At 41.1% G+C, this 24,283-nt stretch overlaps 2 protein-coding genes across 3 annotated transcripts in view; both read right to left on the bottom strand.

The window, feature by feature from the left end:
- Positions 1–2,197: 2,197 nt before the first annotated feature.
- RABIF (RAB interacting factor) lies at positions 2,198–4,556 on the bottom strand. Its single transcript, XM_060231080.1, has 2 exons — positions 4,069–4,556; positions 2,198–3,084 (listed from the first exon to the last, which is right to left on the bottom strand). Exons 1-2 carry the CDS (start codon positions 4,219–4,221, stop codon positions 2,839–2,841), a joined length of 399 nt encoding a protein of 132 aa, XP_060087063.1. The 5' UTR covers positions 4,222–4,556; the 3' UTR covers positions 2,198–2,838.
- Positions 4,557–6,648: 2,092 nt separating this feature from the next.
- Positions 6,649–24,283, bottom strand: part of KLHL12 (kelch like family member 12) — a 37,268-nt gene continuing 19,633 nt past the window's right edge. For both annotated transcript variants that reach the window (XM_060231081.1, XM_060231082.1), the window contains 8 exons: positions 23,719–23,868; positions 21,527–21,641; positions 19,346–19,452; positions 16,920–17,115; positions 14,722–14,880; positions 12,134–12,232; positions 10,181–10,367; positions 6,649–8,864 (listed from right to left, as the gene is read on the bottom strand). In XM_060231081.1, coding sequence (XP_060087064.1) covers positions 8,738–8,864; positions 10,181–10,367; positions 12,134–12,232; positions 14,722–14,880; positions 16,920–17,115; positions 19,346–19,452; positions 21,527–21,641; positions 23,719–23,868 — 1,140 coding nt within the window. In that variant the 3' untranslated portion in view covers positions 6,649–8,737. The remainder of the gene's footprint in view (positions 8,865–10,180; positions 10,368–12,133; positions 12,233–14,721; positions 14,881–16,919; positions 17,116–19,345; positions 19,453–21,526; positions 21,642–23,718; positions 23,869–24,283) is intronic.

Consider the following 24,283-nt stretch of genomic DNA (forward strand, 5'->3'; position numbering starts at 1 on the left):
TTTGGAACACCATCCCCCTTGAGGCTCATCCAGAGCCTTCCTTATTGTCCTTTTGTCAAACCACCCCCATTTTCCTTTTAACCCAAACATTATAGCTGTTTTTATGATCTGAGGTCTTAGCCAGAAGACTGTTATGGATATAATTTTAGGCTGCTGTTTTTATGTCCGTCCTTAGCATTTTAAATTGTTTATTTTAATATTGATAGGACTTATGTCATTCATTACGTGATTCCACTCTACTTTTACTTTGTAAGCCACCATGAGCAAGTCTCTGGTACATAAATTTACTACATTACATCAAACATTTATTTTCAATTACATGTGGAATGTTTCTATATTTCCTAGATACAGATTAACTATACAATATAAGGCCAGGGAAATGAAAGCAGCTGTTGGAAGATGGTATAATCACACCTATAATAGGGCCATATCCTCTTTTTTGCAGGGCCAGTACTGGGACCTACAGGACAAAACCCCTGCAATTCTGGAGCCACAATGCCACCAACAGGTGGAGTTTTGAAACTAAACTGTCATCAATGAAAACACCGGGCCTTGCAAAAGGGAATACAAAGTTATTCTCGCTGTTTTGTATTTTCAAGCCATAGGGGGCAGAGTGTTGGACTTGGATCTGTGAGACCCCAATTGGATCTGTGAGAGCCCAGTCTGCCAGGAAAACTAGCTGGGTGATATTGGACCAGTCACACACTCTCAGCCTAACCTACTTTCGCAGTATTGTTTTGAGGATAAAATGGAGATGAAGATGTTAAGTCCTTTTGGGCCCATTTTTTAGAAAAGGTAGTGTATAAATTATAAGTTAAATAAGTTCAGACCCATTTCCAAGACAGCTGATGAGGACAACAGCCCAGCAGTATGATGTCAGCTATGCTTACATATTTAAGGAACTAATCCATTTTTATATGAAATAGGGTGTGTATGTGCAGTCTCAATTTAATCCCTTTGGATTAATTTAATGTCAATTTTGTCCCTTTGGTTTAAGGGACCAAAGCCTTCTTTCTTACCTCTCTGCCTTCCATCACTTGAGCCACTCCCCCCTCCCCCATGCAACTCTCCTCACTGGTGAGCCAGTCTAAGAGAAAAGCATCTGAAGGGGCTTAGCATGAGGAGGAAAGGCAATGGAAGATTCACCTCTCTGTTTAAAACTAAAAATTAGATACCTGACTTTATACAAGAACAAGGCATTTGGCTTGTTCTGCTGTATTAATTTTCATCCCAAATTAACCCACATCTGCTAACCAAAGTTCACATTATCAGCACAGTGATGGCTAGCCAGATTTCACCTTCTACCAAATGTATTTCAAGGCAGAAAAAAGTATGAAATGTGTCACAATGTTCATCCACAACTCAGTTTACCTTGGGGACATTTTGCCACTTGGTTTTAAAGCCAGGGAACTGAAAAGGAGGTAGAGGTGCATACTTGACTGCATGGCATAGCTAGGACCCACTGTTCCTGTAGGCATGCCACAAACAGCCCTTCACTGTGGCACAAGCTGGGCATGATCACCCAAGGTATAATTCCCTTCACTGGTAACAGCTAACACCTGTAACATTCAGCTAAAAAGCCACATTAGATCAAGTTACAACAGGTTTTAAAAAAATAAGTGTTGGGTTTTTTTAGACATCCCTATACAGCAATGTCTACCACAACCTAAATCTTACTGAACCAAACAGAACAACACATTTATCTTCTTACAGCTTCTCAGTAATATTTTGTAATTTTAATCCACAAATGGTTCCTGAACTGTGCCATTTTTCATGCCTGACTTTTATTGTTTGTTCCATTACTAAACTGTTTGTCACTGCTATTCAGTCCCACAAAACATGCTAACAATATATAAATTGCATCATGTTAAAAACAAAATGTAATTTCTGTAGAACAAAGTTTGAGTCCAGTGGCACCTTTAAGACCAACAAAGTTTTATTCTGGGTATTAGCTTGCATGTGGATGCACAGTGATTCATTGTTGGCAATAAAAATGGGTAGAGACTGAAAAGTTCTCTGTAAATGCTAGAGAAAAGTAGCAATGCATTCTACTGAAGCATACTCTCTTCCTTCAACTGTGCTCTACTGTTATGATTACCTGATTCATTCCTACCAGCAACATTTTATAGAAGCATTCACATACACAAACTGAGAAGCACAGATTTAAATGTAATGAAATAAAAAATATTCATATTGCTTTAAGACTTCAATTACATTAATTTATTGTAGTTTAAACTGTGACTTTCATTCAACTTTTCCCAAATCTTCAATGTCCATCTATCAGGATGTGGCTTTCAATAAAAGCACAAGCTATCCATATTATGGTTACAAAATGAAAACCAAAAGAAATACAGCAGCGATGTTTGTAAACATAGTTCAATGTGTTCACCCTTTGGTCCAAAGCATACCAGAAAGCCATAAACCAGGATATAGTGCTGAAAGGGGTTAAAAGTTTTCTATGCTTACTCTTCACAGGACAAACACTTCAAATATATTTCATTTTTTATTTCAGTAATTTGAAACGATGAACCACCAAAGTCTTGTATTTCAGAATATACCCATGGAATCTGCATAATGCCCTGGAAGAGAAATAAAGATGAATTCTGAAAGTGAAGCGAGAGATTCAAGGGAGCCGGAACTCATTTGACAAGGGATCTGTACAGATACTTCTTTTAAAGCACCACAGTAGTGCACCTCTTTTCTTTTTTGGCTGTTCTTAGGGTTACACACTGGCATTCCAAACTGAATATTCAGTAGAGGGAAACAAGATGTTTATAATGTGGAACAAGCTAGCTGATAGGATGCCCAGCTATTTGTCTTTAGCCACCCTTCAGCATGTCATTCATGGGAAACCCGATCCAAGGCCACATAGAAACACTTTTTGTCATCCAAGCAGTGCCAGCCAATAGGGCCAATTTCACAGTCTGCACAGATCAGAAACTTTATGTTTCCAACATCCTTGGTAAAGCCAACGTTTTCAAAAGAGAACATGTCATCGACCAGCCAGTGTTCTTGCAGAACATCTCCATCTGGGTCACTGCTTGCCACCAATGCTGTCTTCTTCTTCATGGAGGGGAGGAAAAGCTGCCAATTAACAAGAAAATGTATATCTTACCTTGACACCAGCAATGTGACTAACACTTATTACACCTGCCAACCTCCAGGTGAGGCCTGGATTTCTTCCCAAACCACTTCTGATTTCCAAACTAAAGAGGTCGGTTTGCCTGAATGAAACAGCAGCTTCATAGAAAAGACTCTGATATTCCCTCTGAGCTTCCTCCCCACACTCCACATTACCCAAACACCATTCTCAAATCTAAAGAAACCAGTCAAGCCAGAATTAGCAATCCTATGGAGGCATTAAGAGGTGATTTGTGGCACCTTCTACCTTCCGAAGACACAAAGCAGTGGTTGTGAACAGTGCCGTCAAGTCACAGTCGACTTACGATGACTGCAGAGTTTTCAAGGCAAGAGACATTCAGTGGTGGTTTGCCATTCCTGCCTCCATGTCACAACCCTTATATTCCTTGGAAGTCTCCCATCCAAATCCTAGCCAGAGTCGACCCTGCTTAGCTTCCGAGATCTGATGAGATCAGGCTAGCCTGGCTTATCCAGGCCAGGGCCCAGATACAAAGGGCAGCTGCCCTGCTCAGAACGTGTGTGCATACAAATACCATCCCCTTTCTTTATTGCACTGAATGTTTATATTAATCTATTCGCTTAATACTGGGAGAGTTTCTTTCTGTGTGCAAAGCAGGCCCTCCGTCTAAGGTTCTGAACCCAAGGCTCATTTCTAGTGCTCAAGACACACAGCTCAACACCACAACCTGCGTTCAGTACCAGCTCTTCAATACAAAGCACGGCACAAGAGATAGGTGCGTCTCTGAGCATGTGGAGCATGCTCTTAGTCTCACCACCCAGTGACCCCAAACAACGGATCCCAAGAGAAGATGGCCTCCAAGGAAACATAAGGAGCTCCAGCCAGCTGCTCAAAATTCAGGGAAATCTCTCCCCTTCTAGAAGCCCCTTCTTCATCCGGGGAGGGGAGAGGGCCTCTGCGCTCCCTACCTCTCTGCGAGCGAAGACTGCAGTCCCAGGAAGAAGGACGCGGGAGCCACAACGCTGGCATAGTACCGCCTTGCGGTTCCGTCCCCGCGCACAGACCAGCTCCTCTGGTCCAGCCTCAGCTGCAACCTCCATCTCCGAACCGGGCGCCGCCATAACCACGCAGGCGTAATTGAGCAAGGGCGGGGCGATACATTGGAGTGGGCGGGATCCAACAAGGAGATTCCTCCGCCCTTCTGAGTTGTCTGCAAACGCGCGCCTTTCTGTGTGCTTGCTTCCTAACTCCGCGTTTCTCAGCTCCACCTATTTTGAGTCGCTTGTTCCTTTGTGGGGTCAGTCTTCCTCGCGCAGGCAGGCCCCTCGAAAAGAAAGCGCCCCAAAACTAGGAACTGCGCCGGGGGGATGGTGGTGCTGCATTCTCCTACCTTCGAAAAGCGATGACCACGCGGCATGTGACTTGCTGTGAGGGTAGGCACTGTGAAACCGTAGTCGCTTCCATGAGTTCAGTTATGCGCTTTAGTGCAGTGCTTGGACGACTCGTAAGGGAGCGTTGGTAATCCTGACATTGACCCCTGTTTAGTAAAATTAACAAATTGAGCAAACCTTTGATCTGGGTAGCATGAGCATGAGAAAGCAATAAAACAGTAATATGTCAAAATGTGAGAATGTCAATCAAAGCCTAGGTTTAGTGCTTTCTCATGCTCATGCTACCCAGATCAAAGGTTTGCTCAATTTGTTAATTTTACTGTTCTGTCATTGGATCTTAAATTTAATTGTGCATTCTAAGCCACTGCTCTGCTCACTGTACCCGATTCTTGGTCTGATGAAGTGTGCTTAGAGCTTTGTTGGTCTTAAAGGTGCAACTTGACTCCTACTTTGGTCTCACTTCTGTCATTCCATTCTATATGTGGGTCTTTCTTGCAGTAGTCTCTACAGTTTTTACATCCTGCTTTTCCCAGCAGGCTCAGGGCAACTCATAACAATTTAAAACCAAGACAAAAATCTAATACATGGTGGAGTTACCAAACATACTCAGAGGCAAGGATGTGAAAAACCCTTGCTATGGAGTTTAGAAATCACCAATTGGGGCTGGCTAGGTGCCTTGAATCCTAATGGTGTGATGCACAGAGACCATGTTGGAAGCTTACAGCCCGACAAATTCATCCACTTCACAACAATTCACCATCAGTACTGTTCAGAATTCATTTGGTCTCCTTTTCAGCAAAGGTCTCTGAACACCCAGGCTCTACAAGCTCTTTGAAAAGCTCTGAGGGAAGAGTACTTGATGTACCAGTAAGGAAAAACAAGCCAGTTTCTGACCAAGGCTAGTTAGATTATCCTTAGTGAAGAGATGGTCAAGAAAATGTATTATTTATTAAATAATACATGTATTAAAATTTATTATTAAAAAAATCATGGATCTGTTTAAATGTGCATTGATTTATACTATGAGAGGCACTTGCTTAATTCAGGAGAGAGGCTGTGGTTCAGTGGCAGAACATCTACTTAGGTTCAGTCCCTGATATCTCCAGTTTAAAAGATCAGGCAAGAGGTGATGTGAAAGATCTCATTCCGAGACCCTGAAAAGCCACTGCTAGTCTGGGTAGAAAATGCTGACTTCGATGGACCAAGCAAGGGTCTAATTCAGCATAATGCAACTTCATGTATTCTCCCCCACCATAACTTCCATACTTTCCCATGGGAATTTCAGTTAAATATTAGATACACTAGATTATGAAATAAAATTTTGATCTCTACTATGGCCAGATAGTAAAACCCCCCCCCCCAACTCTCTACAGGAGGCACATGGCTTACAGAGAGTTGTTGTGTTAGCTTCCTTGCAGGACCATGAGCTGCATTACACATCTCCCATCACCACCTGATTTGGCAGCAGGTTTCCTCCCTAGAATGAACAATGAGGTCATCCTTTACTGTAAGCAAGAACAAAAAGGGCAATTTTTGACTGAGTGGTTAAGAAAGCCAGGAATCTGACTGTCAGGTTGACTTTGAATTTGCATTTTGTAAGCTACATACAGTGAAAGATCCCCCCCTTAATCCCCAAACAATTAGCCATGTGCTTGCTCTGAGAATTAGCAGTCTATACATAATTTGGTCTCTAATTATCTTTTGTCAACAAATAAATCAGCATCTCTGGATTCGAAATGTTAGTAGCAGGTCTGCCCAGACATAATCAGTTCATCTATCTGCATCAAAGAGTGATGATCTTTAGTGAGTATTGTAGTAGCTGTGCTACACAATAACTGTGGTTAATAATGTTCAGTCAGACGACCTCACCATGACTGCTTTAGGCGGGGGGGGGGGGTTGGGAGGGGAGGAAGGAGGGCTGATGTGAAAATTGTTTTGAGCTCTTTGTTAGAATAAATATGACTGAAGGGGGGGGGGAAGGAAGCTTTGAGAAAGGGAACAAAAAAGCAGATTATCAGTCAGCTATTATGAATGGAACCCTACCAGGCCTTGAAACAATCCTCTCAACAAATATTTGTCATCCTGATTTGAAATGGGACAATACTGCACAGATAAAAACAATCCACCCTAAAGAAAGCCAGGAACAGAGATGAAATATTCACATGTAGCAGAGATACTTTTATTAAAAAACCCATAAGAAATTAATCACAAACACTGGTGTGATAGGACAGAATTCATATACTCAGTGTTGTTTGAAAGTGCATAATAATCTCATGCTACTGTATCCTCAAAGCAAAGAGTCAACAGCACCCAAGAAAATAAATACATTCACCCCTTGATACCTGATAGGCAACACAGAAAGAGGCTCAGTAGGTCAGGGGAGAGGGCTCCCGGGTCATGTTGACAGTTTATGGCAGGTACATAAAGGATGGAGCTGCATTATCCACAGGCTCAGGGTCCATCTCAGCAACACTGGTCTTGCTGCATCCTCACATACCTAATATAGACTGCATTACACACCAGAAGAAGAGCAAGAAGAAATGGAGTCCTAGATGTCACTACAGAGAGTGATGCTCTGTGCAAACAATAAAATAATTCCAGTTCAGGCTGAAGAGGAGTCTACATTCTTGGGGCAATTGGATCTGGGGAGATGCTCTGCAGGAGAAACTGTTTTGTAAATATCTGTATGCTAAGTGCACACAAATTTCCCTTGTTCCTACTTTAGCAATAAAGCAGGAGTACAAGAAACTGTGTTAAAATCAGATGAAGAAAAAGGAGAACACTATGGTGACAGTGCTGCAGCAGCCTGAGCAAGGCTGGCACCAACCATTAGGCAATGTAGGCAGCTGCCTATAGCGGCATTCCGCCACAGGGTGGCACCGGCTGGGGCGGACTCCTGCAGGCTGCAGACTCCTGCAGACTGAAAGAAGCCTGGCGGTGTGAGACCTGCAACCTGCCTTAAAGCCCAGCAGCAGCACTCGGGGCCGAGGAGCAACTTGAAGAGCAGCATGACTTGACTTGTCAGGCAAGTGCCTAGAATGCTGCGGGTGGCAGCGGGGAGGAAGAAGGGACTGAGCAGAGGAAAGTGCGGGCGCTGAAAACCCTGGCACCACCACTGAGCCTGAGACCTGTGCAGGGCATCAAGCTTCACCTTCACTGCAATCCAGTGCAATTCCCATCTAAGGACTGAATTCAAAGAGCTTAGTTTGGAATAACTACACAGGATTGTACTGCTTATCTGCAGTGCAGAATGCCTAGTGATTAAGGTGGGTTTGAGAAGAGATGCTCTGTGATTGTGGGCATGGCCTGAACTGCAAATACACATCCATTCCCTGAAAAGAACAGAGCAGAGCAGATATACCCTTAGAAAGTATACATTGCAGTTTCCCTCCACCCTAGGTACCAATCCATTGTAGCTCAGGTCTCCAAGACCTCCAAAGATATAGTGGTCAATACATTATTTCACTGCCTTGCTAACACCCAAAAGTTTTGTATTTAGAAAAAGATGCAATCTAGAGTCAGGTTTTTATTTACAGGTATTTGAAAATACTCCTACACTCCAGGAAATGTTGGTGGCTCAACCACTAAAAGACATAAAATACAACATTCTCTTTCTGTATGGCTGCCAATCTTCCCAGTAGGCAACTGGTCTCCATTTCCCTCCTCTGTGTTTATATATGTGGTCAGAGTCCTTACACTAAGTGCACACATTGCGTCTTTGCAGTTCCATTTGCCAACTGTTGTCTCTGACTCTATCCCACCATTGTCTACAAGTGTGTGCACAGATCCTGAACAAGTATCCAGAAAACAAGGTCTATCCACCAAATCTTCAGTATGTTTGCACTGCAGCGTATTTGGTACATGAAAACATTCAAGCACAAACCCACTTGTGGACCCAAACTCTCATCTCCCTGCATGGACTGATGCTTGGAGAGGATGGAGATGAACTTGTTTAATCTCAGGCATTCAGCAGGTCAGAAGGCAAAGGCATTCTTGCTGCTCCAACACATCACTTTCCCTAGGATAGTCCAGATGAGTATGCCATTCCTCCATGATCACTTCAAAGTGCATTGTGTGTGTGGGTTTTCCCCACTAGTATCAGTAGGTTTGAAGATGAGCCTGTGGGTGTGCAGCACAGGGTCAATGGTCACTGTATCCACATCTACAAGATGTAAGCCAGCTGCTACTTTGTCCTATAGTCTCTCTGCTCCAAGAAGTGCTCTGGCAAGGTCTTTCTTTCTGGACATCATTTCTCTCGCAGCACACAAACACCAGCATCACAACGCTGCGTCCCCAGTGAGGTCACCACTTCCCAGCTATCAATGATGGGGTCATAGCACTCAATACTGCTCAGCAGTGAGTTACCATCATACCTGCAAGTGGCAGAGAGTTAAAGGTAAGGGTCAAGGACTGATGAATCATATTAAACACAGCAGTAGTTCTTGGGGAGGGGGATGGCATCTTTCCTTATGATCTATACATATGATCATGGAACGTCTTTATTTTTGAGAGATTAGTGTAGGGGAAAAATTTTGTTGCCACTAACCCGCACTGAGAATCAATCCTCACGTGTTTTTGTAGAAGTCCTACACTTTCATACAAGGGCATGCATTCCATACAAGGGCACACTATATTTTTATCCCATTATGTGTATCAGAGCCCATATCTTGCATACAACAAGTGGTTACCAAAGTAGTCATTCAAAACCTTTCTTTGTCCTTGAGTGTGCACCTGTGTATATTAAATTGTTAAAAAATGTAATAAAAATTAATCAGTCCTAAGCATATGAGGCAGGACTGGAGACAGTGAAAAATAAAGTGATCTTCCAGCCCTTTTTTCACAGGCATGTCAGACTGCAGTCCTGTGTTTAAAGAACTGAAGTGGGGTGAGGGCAGATAATGGATGTGGAAATAGTGTATGGCACCAGATATGGGCCAGTCTCGAAACAGAAATGGAATCCTGGATCAAGAAGGATGGATAAGAAGACAGGCCAGTGTGAGGTTTTGCCAGTTATCGATCCCTGGCAACTCAGCACATATCGAAATGGTCAGAAGTTTATTAGAGATCAATACAGAGCAATGGAACCTTGTACTGTGAAGCCACTGCTGAGAACAGAGTAATTTTTTATTTTATTTATTTACTTTGGATCTTTATCCTGCCCTCTCCGCAATCAGAACCAATAATATACAAGCAAAAAGGCACGCATCTTAAAGCCAGCCTCTGTCAGTTAGGTTTCCAGGGTTAGATGTACAGCTGGACGCTCAAGGTCGTCCGGCCAAAGTCAGATGTTGCCATGGCTACCAGATAATAGTTCCACTGCCAAAGACTTCCTCGTGCACATCTTGTGAAAGTTTCAGCAAGTGAAATGCCAGAGTAGGCACAATTAGATACACGTTTGAGCAAAGTGGTAATGAATACATAGTTCAGTTTATAATATGTAGTTCAAGGTAATACAAAGAAATGAAAATGACTGAATGAGTGAATACCCCAGACACAGCAGAACCTTTTGACATCCTGACCTAATTGTCAGGGAACCTGGCAGCCAGTCCTTCTGGATTTCCTCAGGATTCATGTCTCCAGCAGACTGAATATGGGGGATATGCACAAAAAAGTATTGTATTACTATACCTGCAGAGCTACAATTCATAGTTGAGAAAATCCCAGCCATTTTTTGCCAGTACCCACTTACCCAGCTATGGCATAAAGCCTTCCCCTCAGTACTGTTGCACCCACATAACAGCGTGGGGTTGTCATGCTTGTCACTGTTGTCCAGGAGTCTGCGCGAATGTTATATGCTTCCACAGATGAAAGATGTGCTGTTCCATCAAATCCTCCAACAACATAAATATGATCATTCAGCAAGGCTACTCCAGCTCCTAGAAAAAGACACAAAGGAATGTATTACCAAGGTAAATGGGCTATGCTATCCAAAATTAAGTATATGAGATAGGACATTTTTGGTGGCGGCACCAAGAGCACTGTATATTGATTGGGCTGCATCCAGAACAAAATTTCCTCTTGTGTTAGAACTCTTGTGCTAGTGGAAATACAAGAAAAATACCATAGTAGCCACTTGTGTTAGGCCAAACTTAATTATATCCCCATTTGTATTTCTACTTGTGGAGGATCTTGGGCAAATTTCTAGGCCATATAATATGCTGGGAGGGAAGCCCTAGGTGTTGCATATAATGCTGTGCAAGAGAAACTCCATTAAGTCCATTTATTTTTAGGCTTGTGCATTGCTGGATACAAGCAACTCCCTAGGAAAGCCCATTTCACCCTTTCTTTGCTGGTGTTCAGACTCCTTATTCAGAGAGCATTTGAGTTTAATTGATTCTTTTCCTGAGCTACTTGTGCTTCATCTGCAGGCTATTTATTGACACTTGCCACTGTGTCTTGGGTAAGCCTTCAGCTTTTTACTGCTTACTTGTTATTTTTTTGATACTATGGTGTGATTTTGACTGGGAGTTTATTTGTGGGCCTGAGTATCAGCTTCCATTCTACTGATGTAAAGAGCTCCCTCTATCTTCAGGATGCTCCATCATCAATTCAGTGCAGTACAATGGAATGAAATATGTTGTAAACCAATTATAAAAACATTCAGAAAAAATGAGAAATTTCATCCTGTGCTTTTTGAAAATATACGAAACTTAAAAGTGCATGCATTTATAATGCCTGCCATCCATTAGTATACAAGTGTTACTACTGCTTAAGCAGCAGCAGGAAGTTAATTAAACTTTTTCCTGAACTAGAATGGATGAAAGAGGTATTAACTGTAGCTTAAATCAGTCCAATAAAATTATATTTAAATGCCCAAAACTCCTGGAAGCATGCAATGCCAGAAAAGAGACAGTTTACAATTACAGGGATAACTCAAGTGACTCTGGTGGTAGAAGAAGTGACAGGTTCACAGCTGTTCACAGACTCAGAAAAACATGAATATGTCATTCAGAAACATTACTTTTTAAGCGGAAGGGTTGTATGGAGATACAAGAAAACCTTATACTGAACATTAGACCAGGGGTGTCAAACATGTGGCCTGGGGGTCAAAGCAGGCCCTTGGAGGGCTCCTATCAGGCCCCCGAGCAACTGGTTCTTGTCTGCTTCCTTCTGCATCTCAGCTTGCTTTACAAAGCTTGCTCAATCACACAGCAGCTACAGAGCAAAATTTTGATTTTCTCCATTGGTTGAGGCTCCTCCCCCTCCTTGTCCCCTGGGGAAGGAAGGAAAGAGCCAGAGCTTCTTTTGCCCTGTTCCCTGGATCCCTTGGGAGAGATACAAAGAAAGCACTTTTAAGACCAACAAGCGCTAATGTTTTAAGCATGTTTTAAGTGTTTTTAAAAAAACTTTGCTTATATTTGTCTGTGTCCTTTAAAAGTTTATCTCTGCTACCTAAATGTAAATAGGTACACACATGGTCCGGCCCAACATAGCCCGGCCCGGCCTGACAAGGTCTCATTTATGTCAGATTCGGCCCTCATAACAAATGGGTTCGACACCCCTGCATTAGACCTTGTCCACTAAACAGCCTTCAGAGTTCAAGATTGCAGTTAAGATAACTCTAACAACTGTGTTCTCTGCACTCAACAGCTGATCAAAGCTGGTTTGTACATTTTATTACAAATGTGATCAGAACTCTCACCTGAGCGCTTGGTGGCCATTGGAGTGACATTTGTCCAGTGCCCAGTATGGGGATCATATCGTTCCACAGAATTTAAGATATTCAGACCATCATAACCACCTGAAAAACCACAGAGGATCCGAATAAATGTTTAGGGTTTTTAAAAAAAACTGCTTAAAGGCAGTATTTTAAAGGGCGAATAGTAGGATCTTCACCAGAACTGACATCAGCCCCTGGTCCAAGGCACTGAGCACAAATGAAGTGGCATAAAGAAGGAGACAGTTTACAATCTAACTGATATAGACAGTATACAATAATCAGAGAGCTTATATAATCATGAAATTTTAGTTTTTACAATGTTATACCATTATAATAGCTGATCTGTAGTCATCCAAGATAATTAGTCCCATCTGTCCACAGTACAGTAAATTTACTTGAATGGTAGAATAATAAACAGCCAAATTCTTTAAAGACCTGGTACAAAATGATTTGACTTACAGAAATTTAGAAAATTGTCCTAATCTTGAAAATGAACCGGGTTTCACCTTTTTTATATGCCCCAAACACACCTTTAATTTTCCTTTATTAGGTTTACATTCACAAAAACTCACAAATATTCCACATGTCCTGCATTCAATGGTCTGGTGAAAACCTGTTGTGTTTTAATAACAGTGTTCACAGGTTCCATTGAAAAATTCATTGAAAGGCAAGTTATATTTATAGTCTATAAAGTAAACCACAGTTAAATATCTACCTTAAAGAAATACGTCTGCCCAAATAAAAAGTTGTGCTCTCCTGTGGCATCTGACTGGCCACAACAGAAAATAGGATATTGGGCCAGATGGATCATTGGTCTGATCCAGCATAGCTGCTCTTATGAAGTAGAAATGGTTATCTGGGGAGAAGAATCTTGTATGAGAAAGGTAGATTGTTTTCAGTTAATAGCAGTGCAACAGTTCATGGAGATACACTTTAAAAACTCTTTCAAAATCAACTCCTTTTTTTGAGGGGGGGAGTTTAGCTGTTTAATTTTGATGGGGGTATTTTTATCTTGTTTTGTTTTACAATAAATTGTGCTTTTCTCTATGAAATGGCAAGGGGGAAAATCCTAAAATTCACTGCCACCTCCACCTAGAGGGCTCCTGAGAGCCAGTTTGGTGTAGTGGTTAAGTGTGCGGACTCTTATCTGGGAGAACCAGGTTTTACTCCCCACTCCTCCACTTGCAGCTGCTGGAATGGCCTTGGGTCAGCCATAGCTCTTGCAGGAGTTGTCCTTGAAAGGGCAGCTGCTGTGAGAGCCCTCTCAGCCCTCACAGGGTGTCTGTTGTGGGGGGAGAAGATATAAGAGATTGTAAGCTACTCTGAGGGCAGGGTATAAATTTGCAGTCTTCTTCTTCTATAATTCAGCAACTGTCCTTTTCAAAAAACAACACTCTAAAATTAAAAAAAAATTCTCTAAGAGTAGATTAAGGCACTTACAATATCATTCATCCTTTGACAAAAATGGAAATTGTAAGTTAACACTATGATATTGTGAAAGCTGTACAAACATTGCACAGTTCATCATAAGAACATAAAAAGAGCCCTGCTGGATCAGACTGTCTAGTCCAGCATCCTGTCTCACACAGTGGCCAACCTGGAGGACCAACAACAGGGCATAGAGGCTGAGGCCTTCCCCTGATGCTGCCTCCTGGCTCTGGAATTCAGTGGTTCAGTGCCTTTGAATGTGGAGATTCCCCTCAGTCACCATGGCTAGTAGCCATTAACAGACTTACCTGCCATGAATCTACCTAATCCCCTTGAAAGCTGGTCATTCCTGTGGCCATCACTACATCTTCTGGCAGCTAATTCTACATTTTAATCACTCTCTTTGTAAAGTAGTTTTTCCTTTTGTCCATCTTGAACCTACTGCCCATGGGGCTCACTGGATGCCCTCAAATTCTAGTGTTTTAGGAGAGGGAGAAAACTTTGTCAACTCTCTCTACCCCATGCATAATTTTATAAACCTCCATGATAATGCCCCTTAGTCACCTTTTTTCAAAACTGAAAAGTCCCAAACTCTTCAGCATTTCCTCATAAGGAAGGTGCCTTAACCCCCTAATCCTCTTGGTTGCCCTCATCTGTACTTTTTCCAGCTCTGAATTTCGTGCTCACATACAACTGAGGTCCCACAGTTTTCCCTTGGTCTCTTAGCTTAGTTCTCTTCCTCTTTAATTTGAGGTGCAGCACTGAACATGGAGTCTATGTTATATAAATGTGTAATAAGAATTTGGTTATGTGTCATAATAAATTACATGAAACGCCTGTTTTACGAAACAGATGTAATAGCAATGCTAATCTGGTAGACAAATCTAGAAGAGTAAGGGGACAGATGCTTTCTGAGAACTGCACTTCAATCCCATAAAATATTTACTCCCATTCCACTTCTGTAATGGCAGGTTATTATATCTGGTCTGGAATGCTGAATGCCATAGCCACCATATCTCCTATTCCAAGGAAGAGGTTTTTATTGCTTGGTAGACACCTCAGAATAGAATGCGATTTGCAAATACATAACTCCTTGCAGAATCTGTTTGCTGGGATGTGGTCAGGGCACTAAGGCTACCTACCAAGACAGTAGATTACATTGTTGGCAACAACCAATCCAGCGCCTTCTCGAGCTGTCTGCATATCTCCCAACATACTCCACTGATCAATATTGGGATCATATCTCTCCATACTTGTATGGCGCCGGCTTCCATCAAAACCTCCAGAAACGTAGATCATGTCTGTAACAATACCAAGTTAAGAATGCAGAGAGCCACTTAATCAACAAGACTATATTTTAAAATAATCTTGTAAATGGCCTTTGATTACAATATGTGCGTCAGTCCCGAATATTTGTAGACTTGGATCCATCAGGATGTTCCTGTGGATGGAGAGATTTCTGCTCATGGGAGAGTGGCTTTCTCATCTCCTACTGGAGCCCAAAATATCTCCCCAATGCTGTCCCCCAGGATAGGGGCACCTAGGAATAGAATTTAGGGAGCATTTGGATTTGTAATAAAAGGAATTAAATAAGAAACTTACAATCTGCCTGTGAAAACCCTTTTATCCAAAGAAAAACTTCGGTGGATTTCAATATATATGTTAGAGCTGAGACCACAGAGCAGCTGTTCTTCAGCAGTTTAAGAATGAAAATTTCACAAGAGGCAAGACACCTGTGCATTCTTTCACTACACTACTTCATATTAATGATTCACATGAAATATACAGGTCTGCACAAAAAAACTGGGTACACAGAACCTGAGTTCATGTATATTGAACCAGAAAAATATCAATACTTCCTAATCTGAATATTGGTATGGTATTGGGATTCAGGAAATATTCAGGATTGCCAAATTCTTTTGGCTCCATTATACCAATCATAGTCAATGGTTCCCATATTGAGAATTGATCAGGGGATATCTGGGGCTGGGGGGGAGGTGGCCTGTTTTTTGAAGTAGAGGCACTTTAGCTGCTAGTGGCTCTCCTCAGCCCCCTCTCCCCATTTTCAAAAAGACTGGACCAAAGGATCAAATTCAAATGCCTCCCACCTTCCATTTAAAGGTACTCTGTGCCGTGGTGAGTGAACTTCAAAGGCATTTAAAGGAACTACAATCCATTTAAATGCCTGAAAGTTCATTCTGATGGCATTTAAATGAGGGCCCTTTAAATGCTCTGTGACTGTGGCTTCCTGGCAGCCCTGAAAAATCCTGAATGGAACCTCCAAGGCTTAACAGAGATATCAGGTTCTTATCTCACGAAGGTATTTATTGGAGGGTTTTTTTGGCTCAGTTTATACCGAGTGCACACCCCTAATGAAGTATACTACAATTGCTCATTACAAACAGAAGGATAAAATTTGCCAAGTGCCATATAAAAGAGACAGGCACACTCTGTGAGAATCTGAATAATCTGTACAGCGTTTCCCTGTGTCATCTTTCCTTACAAGTCTTCTTGGACTGGAGAGATTACACAAGAATCTGATGACTTCTTAATTGAACTGACAACTAATTTAATTGTTTTCCTTTTAATGAACCAATTTAAATATATCACAGTATCTAGCTGGTATTCTACAAAGAAACATATATTGGCCAGATAATTTGGGTTATTTAATCTCTTCGAAATAGTCTGAATTTTACCCATATACAACTGCTTGATTAAAATTCAGGAGGATGCCTGACTAAAATTAACTGTTTTATAAACAAGCCTTCTTACATTAGAAGTGAATGAAAGTAAACTAATTCTTGGATCTAAGTAACACTGGTACCAGCATCTAATAGCTATGAATGGGCTTCCTACATTTTTACTACATTAATGGATGGCCTCCTAAAACCAGCTTATCTCACACAGCAATACAGTGGTGCTAATTTTCATTATGAGTTTCCCTGTCTTACTGGAAGCTATAAATATGATCCAGATAACAAACATAATGTAGATATTTAGATCACATTCAGTATTCTGAAGATAGAGTAGCTTTAGGCAGTAGTATCAGTTTTGATTTTCACAAGTTCATTGTCACTAGGAAAGATGTGTGGTCTCTAAAATTATACACCGCGCAAGGGTGAAATTAAAAATTAATTACCATCCCAGGTTTAATTGGCTATCTTTAGATTAAAAGTTTTCACCCACCCTGTATTTGTACTTGCATGGGTTGCTCATCAGCCATTACTAACCGTTCCCCCTCCCATCACTGATACGATTCCTAAAAGATTCTGGCATTCCAGATGTCAAACTGGCCACAATTCAAACTGCTTAGTATACCCATGTGTTACTTAACACATACCTCCCAGAGTGGTGGCTCCAGCTAGGCCCCGTCTAACGTTCATTGGAGCCACAGAGTACCACATGCTGTCTTCATCAGATGTATAATCCAAGCACTCCACAGAGCTGAGTCGAGAACGGCCATCATAACCACCTATCACATATATTCGATCATGCAAGGATACTGTGGCAACGTAGCGTCTTTTACGACTGATGCTCTATAAGTTTTAGAAAAGAGGAAATGGAACTAATAATAAAGTTGCCATTTGGTTTTATTGAAAGCTCTGGTATTAGTGTCCATGTTCAAATTGAATGTTGTATTATGGTGAGGAGCTGTTTGAGGCCAAGATGACCACTTTGCTGCCACAAATACCCAGACAAAGCAATCACTGGACCTAACAACATCAACTTCTTCTAACATTGTATATGCCATTAAATGCCAACAGTCCCCTTCAGTTCTCTACACAGGGCAAACAGGTCAAATGTTACACCAAAGGATAAATGGACACAAATCTGACATTAAGAGTCACAAAACTGAGAAACCTATAGGAGAACATTTCAGCCCCCCAGGGCACTCAAAGAGAGACTTCAAAGTAGCTGTTTTATTCCAAAGGAATTTTAGAAACAGACTGGAGTGGAAATTGCTGAATTACAAGTTATTACAACATTCAGGACAATGGAACCCCCAGGGCTTAACAGAGATATCAGATTCTTATCTGACTACAAATGCCAGTCACTGTTATCACTTACACTGAGAATTAATTTTCTTCTTTCTTAAAAGTGCCACTGGACTCAAACTTAGTTCTCTAATTTGCTGCTATTCACAGGTCTTAGCAATTGTGTTATTCCTATCTTAGCTGTACTTCTGCATCCTGACTCTAATTAGCCCTTCTTGGCAACTAACCCACACCCCCTCTCTACTCATATGTAATGAGGAAATCTGCTTCAATGTATCTGAAGAAGTATGCATCTACACATCCTAAGTCTCTCAATTCTCACTTATACCCAGAATTTAACTAATGTAAAGGAATCCCTGAGCCCACTTGTGGAGACAGTGAAATATAAATTTGAATAATAAAAAACAGACTTTGTTGGTCTTGGAGGTGCAAATTTAGTTCTCACATCTGTTTGTTAACTTGTGTATTTGTATGCTAATTTGCTGCCATTCACAGGTCTTACCAACTGCTTTAATCCAATCTCAGCTATACTTATCACTGTTAGTTATGCATCTTGACTCTAACTAACCCTTCCTGGCAACTAACTCGCCACCCTCTCTCTACCTGTATGTATATATGTAAGGCTTGAGGGAAACTGTTTCAATGTATTTGATGAAGTGTTTACATACACAAAAGCTTATACCCAGAATTAAACTTTGTTGGCCCTAAAGGTGCCATTGGACTCAAACTTTGTTCTATTGCTTCAGGCCAACAGAGCTACCCACCTGAACTAAGTAGATAATTGTTCCCTCAAATGGAATTAATCTTGCAGGTATTTGCCACTAGACAACAAGCATGAATTCTATTTTCCTGTACCACAGCAGCTTTCTTCAAGCTTATTTTTGTGAGTGAATTTTTTGTGGATCCCTTAGTAAAAATGTTAGTCTGGTTCTCAGACTGAGATCAACCAGTGGAAAAAAGGTATTTGTGATTGAAGAAAACATACATTTACACAAAAGGAAATTACATATGCCTAGATGTGATGATGAAGCATATCTTAGCACCATTCTAGATGCACAGGCCCTTCTGGTAGCTGGGATGAAAGGGGATCAAAGCACAAGGAAACAATAGGTGCATGATACTGCCTTTGTGACACCTCTTCTGTGTCCTGGGGAATTACTAGGCCAGCCAAAGTACAGAGCAGGTTAAGATCTGGTTGGGATTTCATATGGCCAATGTATCAAAGTTATATCCAAAAGGAGCTTTTCCATCACAGTGTGGGGGAAAAGTGGTCTCAGTGGATATTGAAGGCTTTTGACAAGTGGCCCACATGGAGATTTCGAAAACTCCAGTTTAATTTTCAGTTTGTTCTTAGAGTATAGCCAGATTTACATTTCTAATGGAATATTCTTCTTTATTGCCTACATGGATATAATGCTTTTCATGTGTTCAATTCATTCTACACACAAATTCTCTGCAACTATTATCTGGGAAGATCTTTTTTTGGAAGGGGACAGTGAAGTTAAAATCTACAGGGGAAAAGATGGAGGAACAGGGTGAGGAATCTGAAAGAAGAAACAGAGGGTGGAGAAAGGGCAAATCAGTACTGCAACATCTGTTCTAAACTCCCTCCTAAAGATGACTGTGCTTTTAAAAATAGGTGCTGGGACACAGTTTATATGCAATTGTACACAACATCTAAGTAGGTTATTCATTTTGGTTACACAGTTTATTAAACTGGGAGTCTAGCATTTCTTGTCAAAAAATGTGACAAAGGTGACAAAATACTTACTGGTAGTAAACTCCACTCTTGTGTCTTTGGGTCATATTTCTCTACCACATCAATAGGTGATTGCTGGCTTCCAAAGCCACCTATTACTAACAGAACTTCATTGGCACCTGTACAAAAATGGATCACACTAATGTTAATTCTTTAGTAGGTTATAAAAAAAGGTCAAATGTGTGCTTTGTCTATGTAACCATAACCATAAAATTGACAATGTCAAGCTAAGGAGATAGATACCTTTTTACTCCACCAAAGTCAACAGGCTTGGCAGGACACCACTCTGTTTAGGATCGCACTATGCGTGCTGAATTGTGCCTGCTGTTTTTTTGTTTTGTTTTTTCATGGTCAAGGCCAACAGTTAACAACTTTCAAATGTTTAAAGGGCTGCTGTTAAAACAAGCTATATTTCTACTGATTTCTTTTCACAGCTAAAATCCTGAACACAAAATCCAAACCTAGCAAACTGAGGAGTGCTATTAATATCCATGTCAGTTGGTCTTTGTCATTTTCTTTTTCTTCTCACCACCACCACATTGATGACTCATAGTGAGCTTGTGCCTCAATATAGTCTTTAGATCTTTCTTGACAATGCTGCTGCCTGCATCTGTGTATATGGGCTTTGTTTTCTAGCTGCTATATTATATACTTGCCCTTGGTAAGCTCATTTTACTGCTCCCAGTTAAAAGTTCTAATTAACAAGAAATTTTGAATCAAGGAGGTTTGGAACCTAATGGCATCTTTGAATTGCAGCTTGGGCAATAATTTGGTTGTTATATTCCAAAGCACCCTTGGAATTTTGTCTTTTAAAAAACATTTTGAATCTGCCTCAGCATGCTTAGCAATTTGTCACTAAGGGATTCCAGGGTCGCTATACAGAGGAAAGCCATGGCAAACCACCTTTGAACGCCTCTTGCCTTGAAAACTCTATGAGGTCACCATAAATCAGCTGTGACTTGACAGCACTTTCCATCAGCAATCTACTTGTAAACTAAAATAAGCACTGAGAATTCTCAGCATCTACAAATAATAGGAATATGTATGATAATCAGGCATGGGCTTAAGCTTTTGCAAGTCAACACGGAGCTAAGATATGCTTTCTTATGAAAAGCTGATCTCAGATGCTTATATTCACTATTTATCTAGGAAAAGCAACAGGAAACTAAATATCTCTGTAAAGTTTTTTTTAAAATTATACATCTTATGTGTGAACTGTCTTTATTGAGCTTTATTGACTTGGTTCAAGAATCCTGAACTTAGCAAAAAATGTACCAATTAGAACAACACCAGTCCTTTCGTTTTATTATTTTAACCACAGTCATAACACAGGATAAAAGAACTTGTCCCAGCAATATGCATAGCTCTGAATGATCAAAAGGAAGACATCTTCAGGAAGGTAAGTACTCCTTAATTATCTACGCCTATTGCCATGTAATATTAGTGGCTACTGTAGCAAAACGTGTCTGCTTCAGCCTGCAAGCCCTATTCTACCCTCTCTTTCAAGGTTTTTTCTTAACCCCTGGAGAGGCTTTTCTTCTACTCTCAGGTAGCCTGCAACCACACTTGACTTTTGTAAAGAACTGCCCACTGGGAGAGTTAGGATTTTCAGTTTCCCTTCCAAGTTCTGAGGCCTTGCCTCATTATCTCTACCTGCCCAGCACCTGGACACCATAGGGACTGTTTACTGCCTTGTGAGCCCCTAGAGAAATAGCCACTTACCAACTGCCTGCAAGAAGTTTTTATCATATATGTTTCCCCCACCCACCCACGACCAAGTCATGTCAGGTCAAAGATGTTTTTCCTGGAGATCTCCAGGAATCTCCTTCCTGAAGACTCTCTAGGATTCTATTCCTCCAAATCTCTTGTTCCCTGCTTGGGGAAAGGGGGAGATCTTGACCCACCCATTATCCCTCCTGCTAGATCTATTACCACTTGTATGACAGTGAGCTAAGGTATGTCTGGGAAGCAACCAAACTGACTTTTTTCTTTCCCTACCTGTTCTCTACCCAGAGGAAAAAAACTTTTTAAATGCACAGTGGAGGTTTTGCTCATCTCAAACCTCTCGGGGGGGATGCATTTCTTCACAACTAAAATAATCATTCCAGGCATGCCAGACAATCTTAAATGTTTTCAATCTCTCCTAACACTGTACAATTCTCCAGCTACCATACCCATTCCTCTGATGCTTACCCAAACGTGCTCTGGTTCTGGGACCCTGCATTTGGCTACGAAGCTCAGGCCTTAGATGAAACTTCTTAGCCTCATCAACAAGGTCTCTGCACTGCAAGCTACATCGAATAAAAGGCTAGGGAAGATATATAGACACCATACTTAAATTACAGGATTGTTTTGAAAAATTGTAAGTAAATAGTATATACAAAAACAAGACACTGCAAGTTTCATGACTGGATCTCCAACACATTTTTTTCCTGGTCAAAAGTAGCTATTGGAAGCCCCACATTGGATCAGAGTTGCAGTGCAGATAATGGGTAGGCAGAGGAGGCCCTCCTTGCCATTTTAATAGCTAAAAAGCACCCCCTTTAAACCCAATAGCTAGTACTTGCCCTACTCATGCAAATATGCAAGAAGCATTCAGGCAACATGTATGTTTATCCCAGCAGTAGGTCAGGGATGGAGATTTAAGTCAAGAAAATGCTGCAGGAGGAAAGAATTATCTCCTACCCCAGGCTACAGCCCTAATCAAAATCAGCTCTCCCTGTGGTTGCTATTTACGAAGAAACTATGTGTTTTAGATCTTCTATTGTCTCATCTATTGACCCTGAGTCATTCAGAAGAGGATTGTGGTGTTCTGCCATGTAAACACGGTTTTTGTGTTTTATTCCTATGTTTTAATGTGGAGTTTTAAATCTATGTTGCTATGATCTAAAATGTAGGCCTGTAGAGTAAGGAAAGGGGGACTGGATGGATGAGTGAAGTGTGTTATAACTGGATAGCATAGCTGTATCCTAGGGGTGTGGAGTTGACTGTTTTGTTCAGAGAGAGGCTTTGTGTGAGAGTTAGTGCTGAACAGTTATGCATGTGTTGAGGAAGAAACTTGAGTGAGGTGCTGTGGAGTGTGAAAAAAAATTGTGTTCTGGGTGGAAGGTATTAGCCTTGGTGGCAAGTTGGGAGGTTAAATGTTGTGGAAGTTACTGGTCTAAGTGGCAAGTGAGAAAATAAGCCTCTATGGTTAGGTCTATTTAAGGAACTATTATGCTTAAGTACCTATCTTGAAACCATTACATTTATTAACCATACAGAAACCTTTGTGCTATTTTGCTTATAAATAAATTCTTTTTTTTTTAAACCTGCTTGTTTTACGGTAAAGGATCCCCTTTACCTCAGAGCCACCCCCATGCCCTGTTCTATCAATCTATCATAAACCTAAGAATTCTTAGGTGAGAGCCTTTGGTTGCAGTGAAAATAAGGAAGACAAGGAGGCAGCAGCATCTCAGAACACTACAGGGAGGTGCCTTTACAGAGGTTACACATAAAGGGATCACTCACAGATAGCAACAATAACATTACAAGAACTGATGGGCTACAGACTTGAATTCTATTATGTCAGTGTACTGCCACTTTCTGCATAACACATAGACCTGCTTTCATTTTCTTCCAAACCTCTGACTTGGAATGTCTTTGTAATTTCTTTTATTCAGAGTCAACGCTACATCCAATGTGACTTGTTTTATAACATATTAAGATTCATTTTTATCCAAATGTCCCCGTGATCATAACCACCAGGAAAACATTCACACATTCAGAAAAATAATATATCGTCAGTCCGCTGCTTTATGAGTCGCCCTGAGTCCGCTAGTGGAGAGGGCAGAATAGAATTTAATGTAATAAATAAATAAATAATCCTAGGCATTAAAACCAATGCACCAATAGCCACTTCTACATTTTCTCTCTTTCTCAATAAGCATTTCCTGAGAAGCAAGAGAAATGTACCCATATTTCTTAGATATAAAAGGGTCAGACACAATGCTGGATTTTATCAACATTCCACTAACAGAACGCTATCTCTCTTCCCCCAGCAGCCCTTTTGGATCCCTGAAAAAGCTATGAAGATATTGGGGGTTCCAGTTGGACAAAAGCCATGTGGCTGCAGTGGAGAGGGGAAGCAGATCAAATTACTCTTGCACCAGTGGAAAGCTGTGAGGATCTAATCCAGGGCACTACTATTGCAAGTCAGTTCTTTTATAACAGCGAAGCAACATTATTTATTTATTTATTTATTTTATTACTTCTATCCCGCCCTTCCCAACAAGTGGCTCAGGGCGGCTTACAACACAGGAATCTAACATAAATAGGCGTTAAACATAAAGCATTAAATTTAAACATTACTCCATGAAGTGCTTAAATAAGACTACCGTCCCCACCTCAGTGTCTATGACATCGGTTATGTAGCGCGGGGTGAGAAGTGGCATGCGGACATACTGCAGAAGTTCAGGCAAGGATGCTTCTCTTTCCTTCTTTGAATGCTTCACCCAGTTAATGACTGCCTCGAAGACAGGCTCTTCAGAATCCACCTAAAGAAAAGGCATGGTATTGATTAATCTTGAGCAGATCAAATGGCTTTAACACAGCAGGAAAGACTGCTGCACAGCTTGAATACAAGTGGCACCTATGTTGTGGACTGCACCACCAGGATCTTATTGCACTTTATACAGCCTAACAAATTAAATCTGCATAACCAAACACAATCCTATGCAAGGTGAACTGTAAAACTATTACACAGATTGGGACTTTGAAGAAAAGAACATTATTTCCCCCTCCCCCCGTGTAATCCTAAACCAGGTTGTTCCAACCTAAACCCATCCAAACCAACAAGATGAGACTGGAGCAACTCTGCACAGGATTGCAATTCTTCAGTTTTACTTAACATCCAACCTGATGAGGAGCTTGGGGAACTCAAGGTTTCTTGTTACTTAACAAAGTTTCAGT

The sequence above is a fragment of the Heteronotia binoei genome, chromosome 2 (genome assembly GCF_032191835.1).
Source record: "Heteronotia binoei isolate CCM8104 ecotype False Entrance Well chromosome 2, APGP_CSIRO_Hbin_v1, whole genome shotgun sequence".
Classification (NCBI taxonomy): domain Eukaryota; kingdom Metazoa; phylum Chordata; class Lepidosauria; order Squamata; family Gekkonidae; genus Heteronotia; species Heteronotia binoei.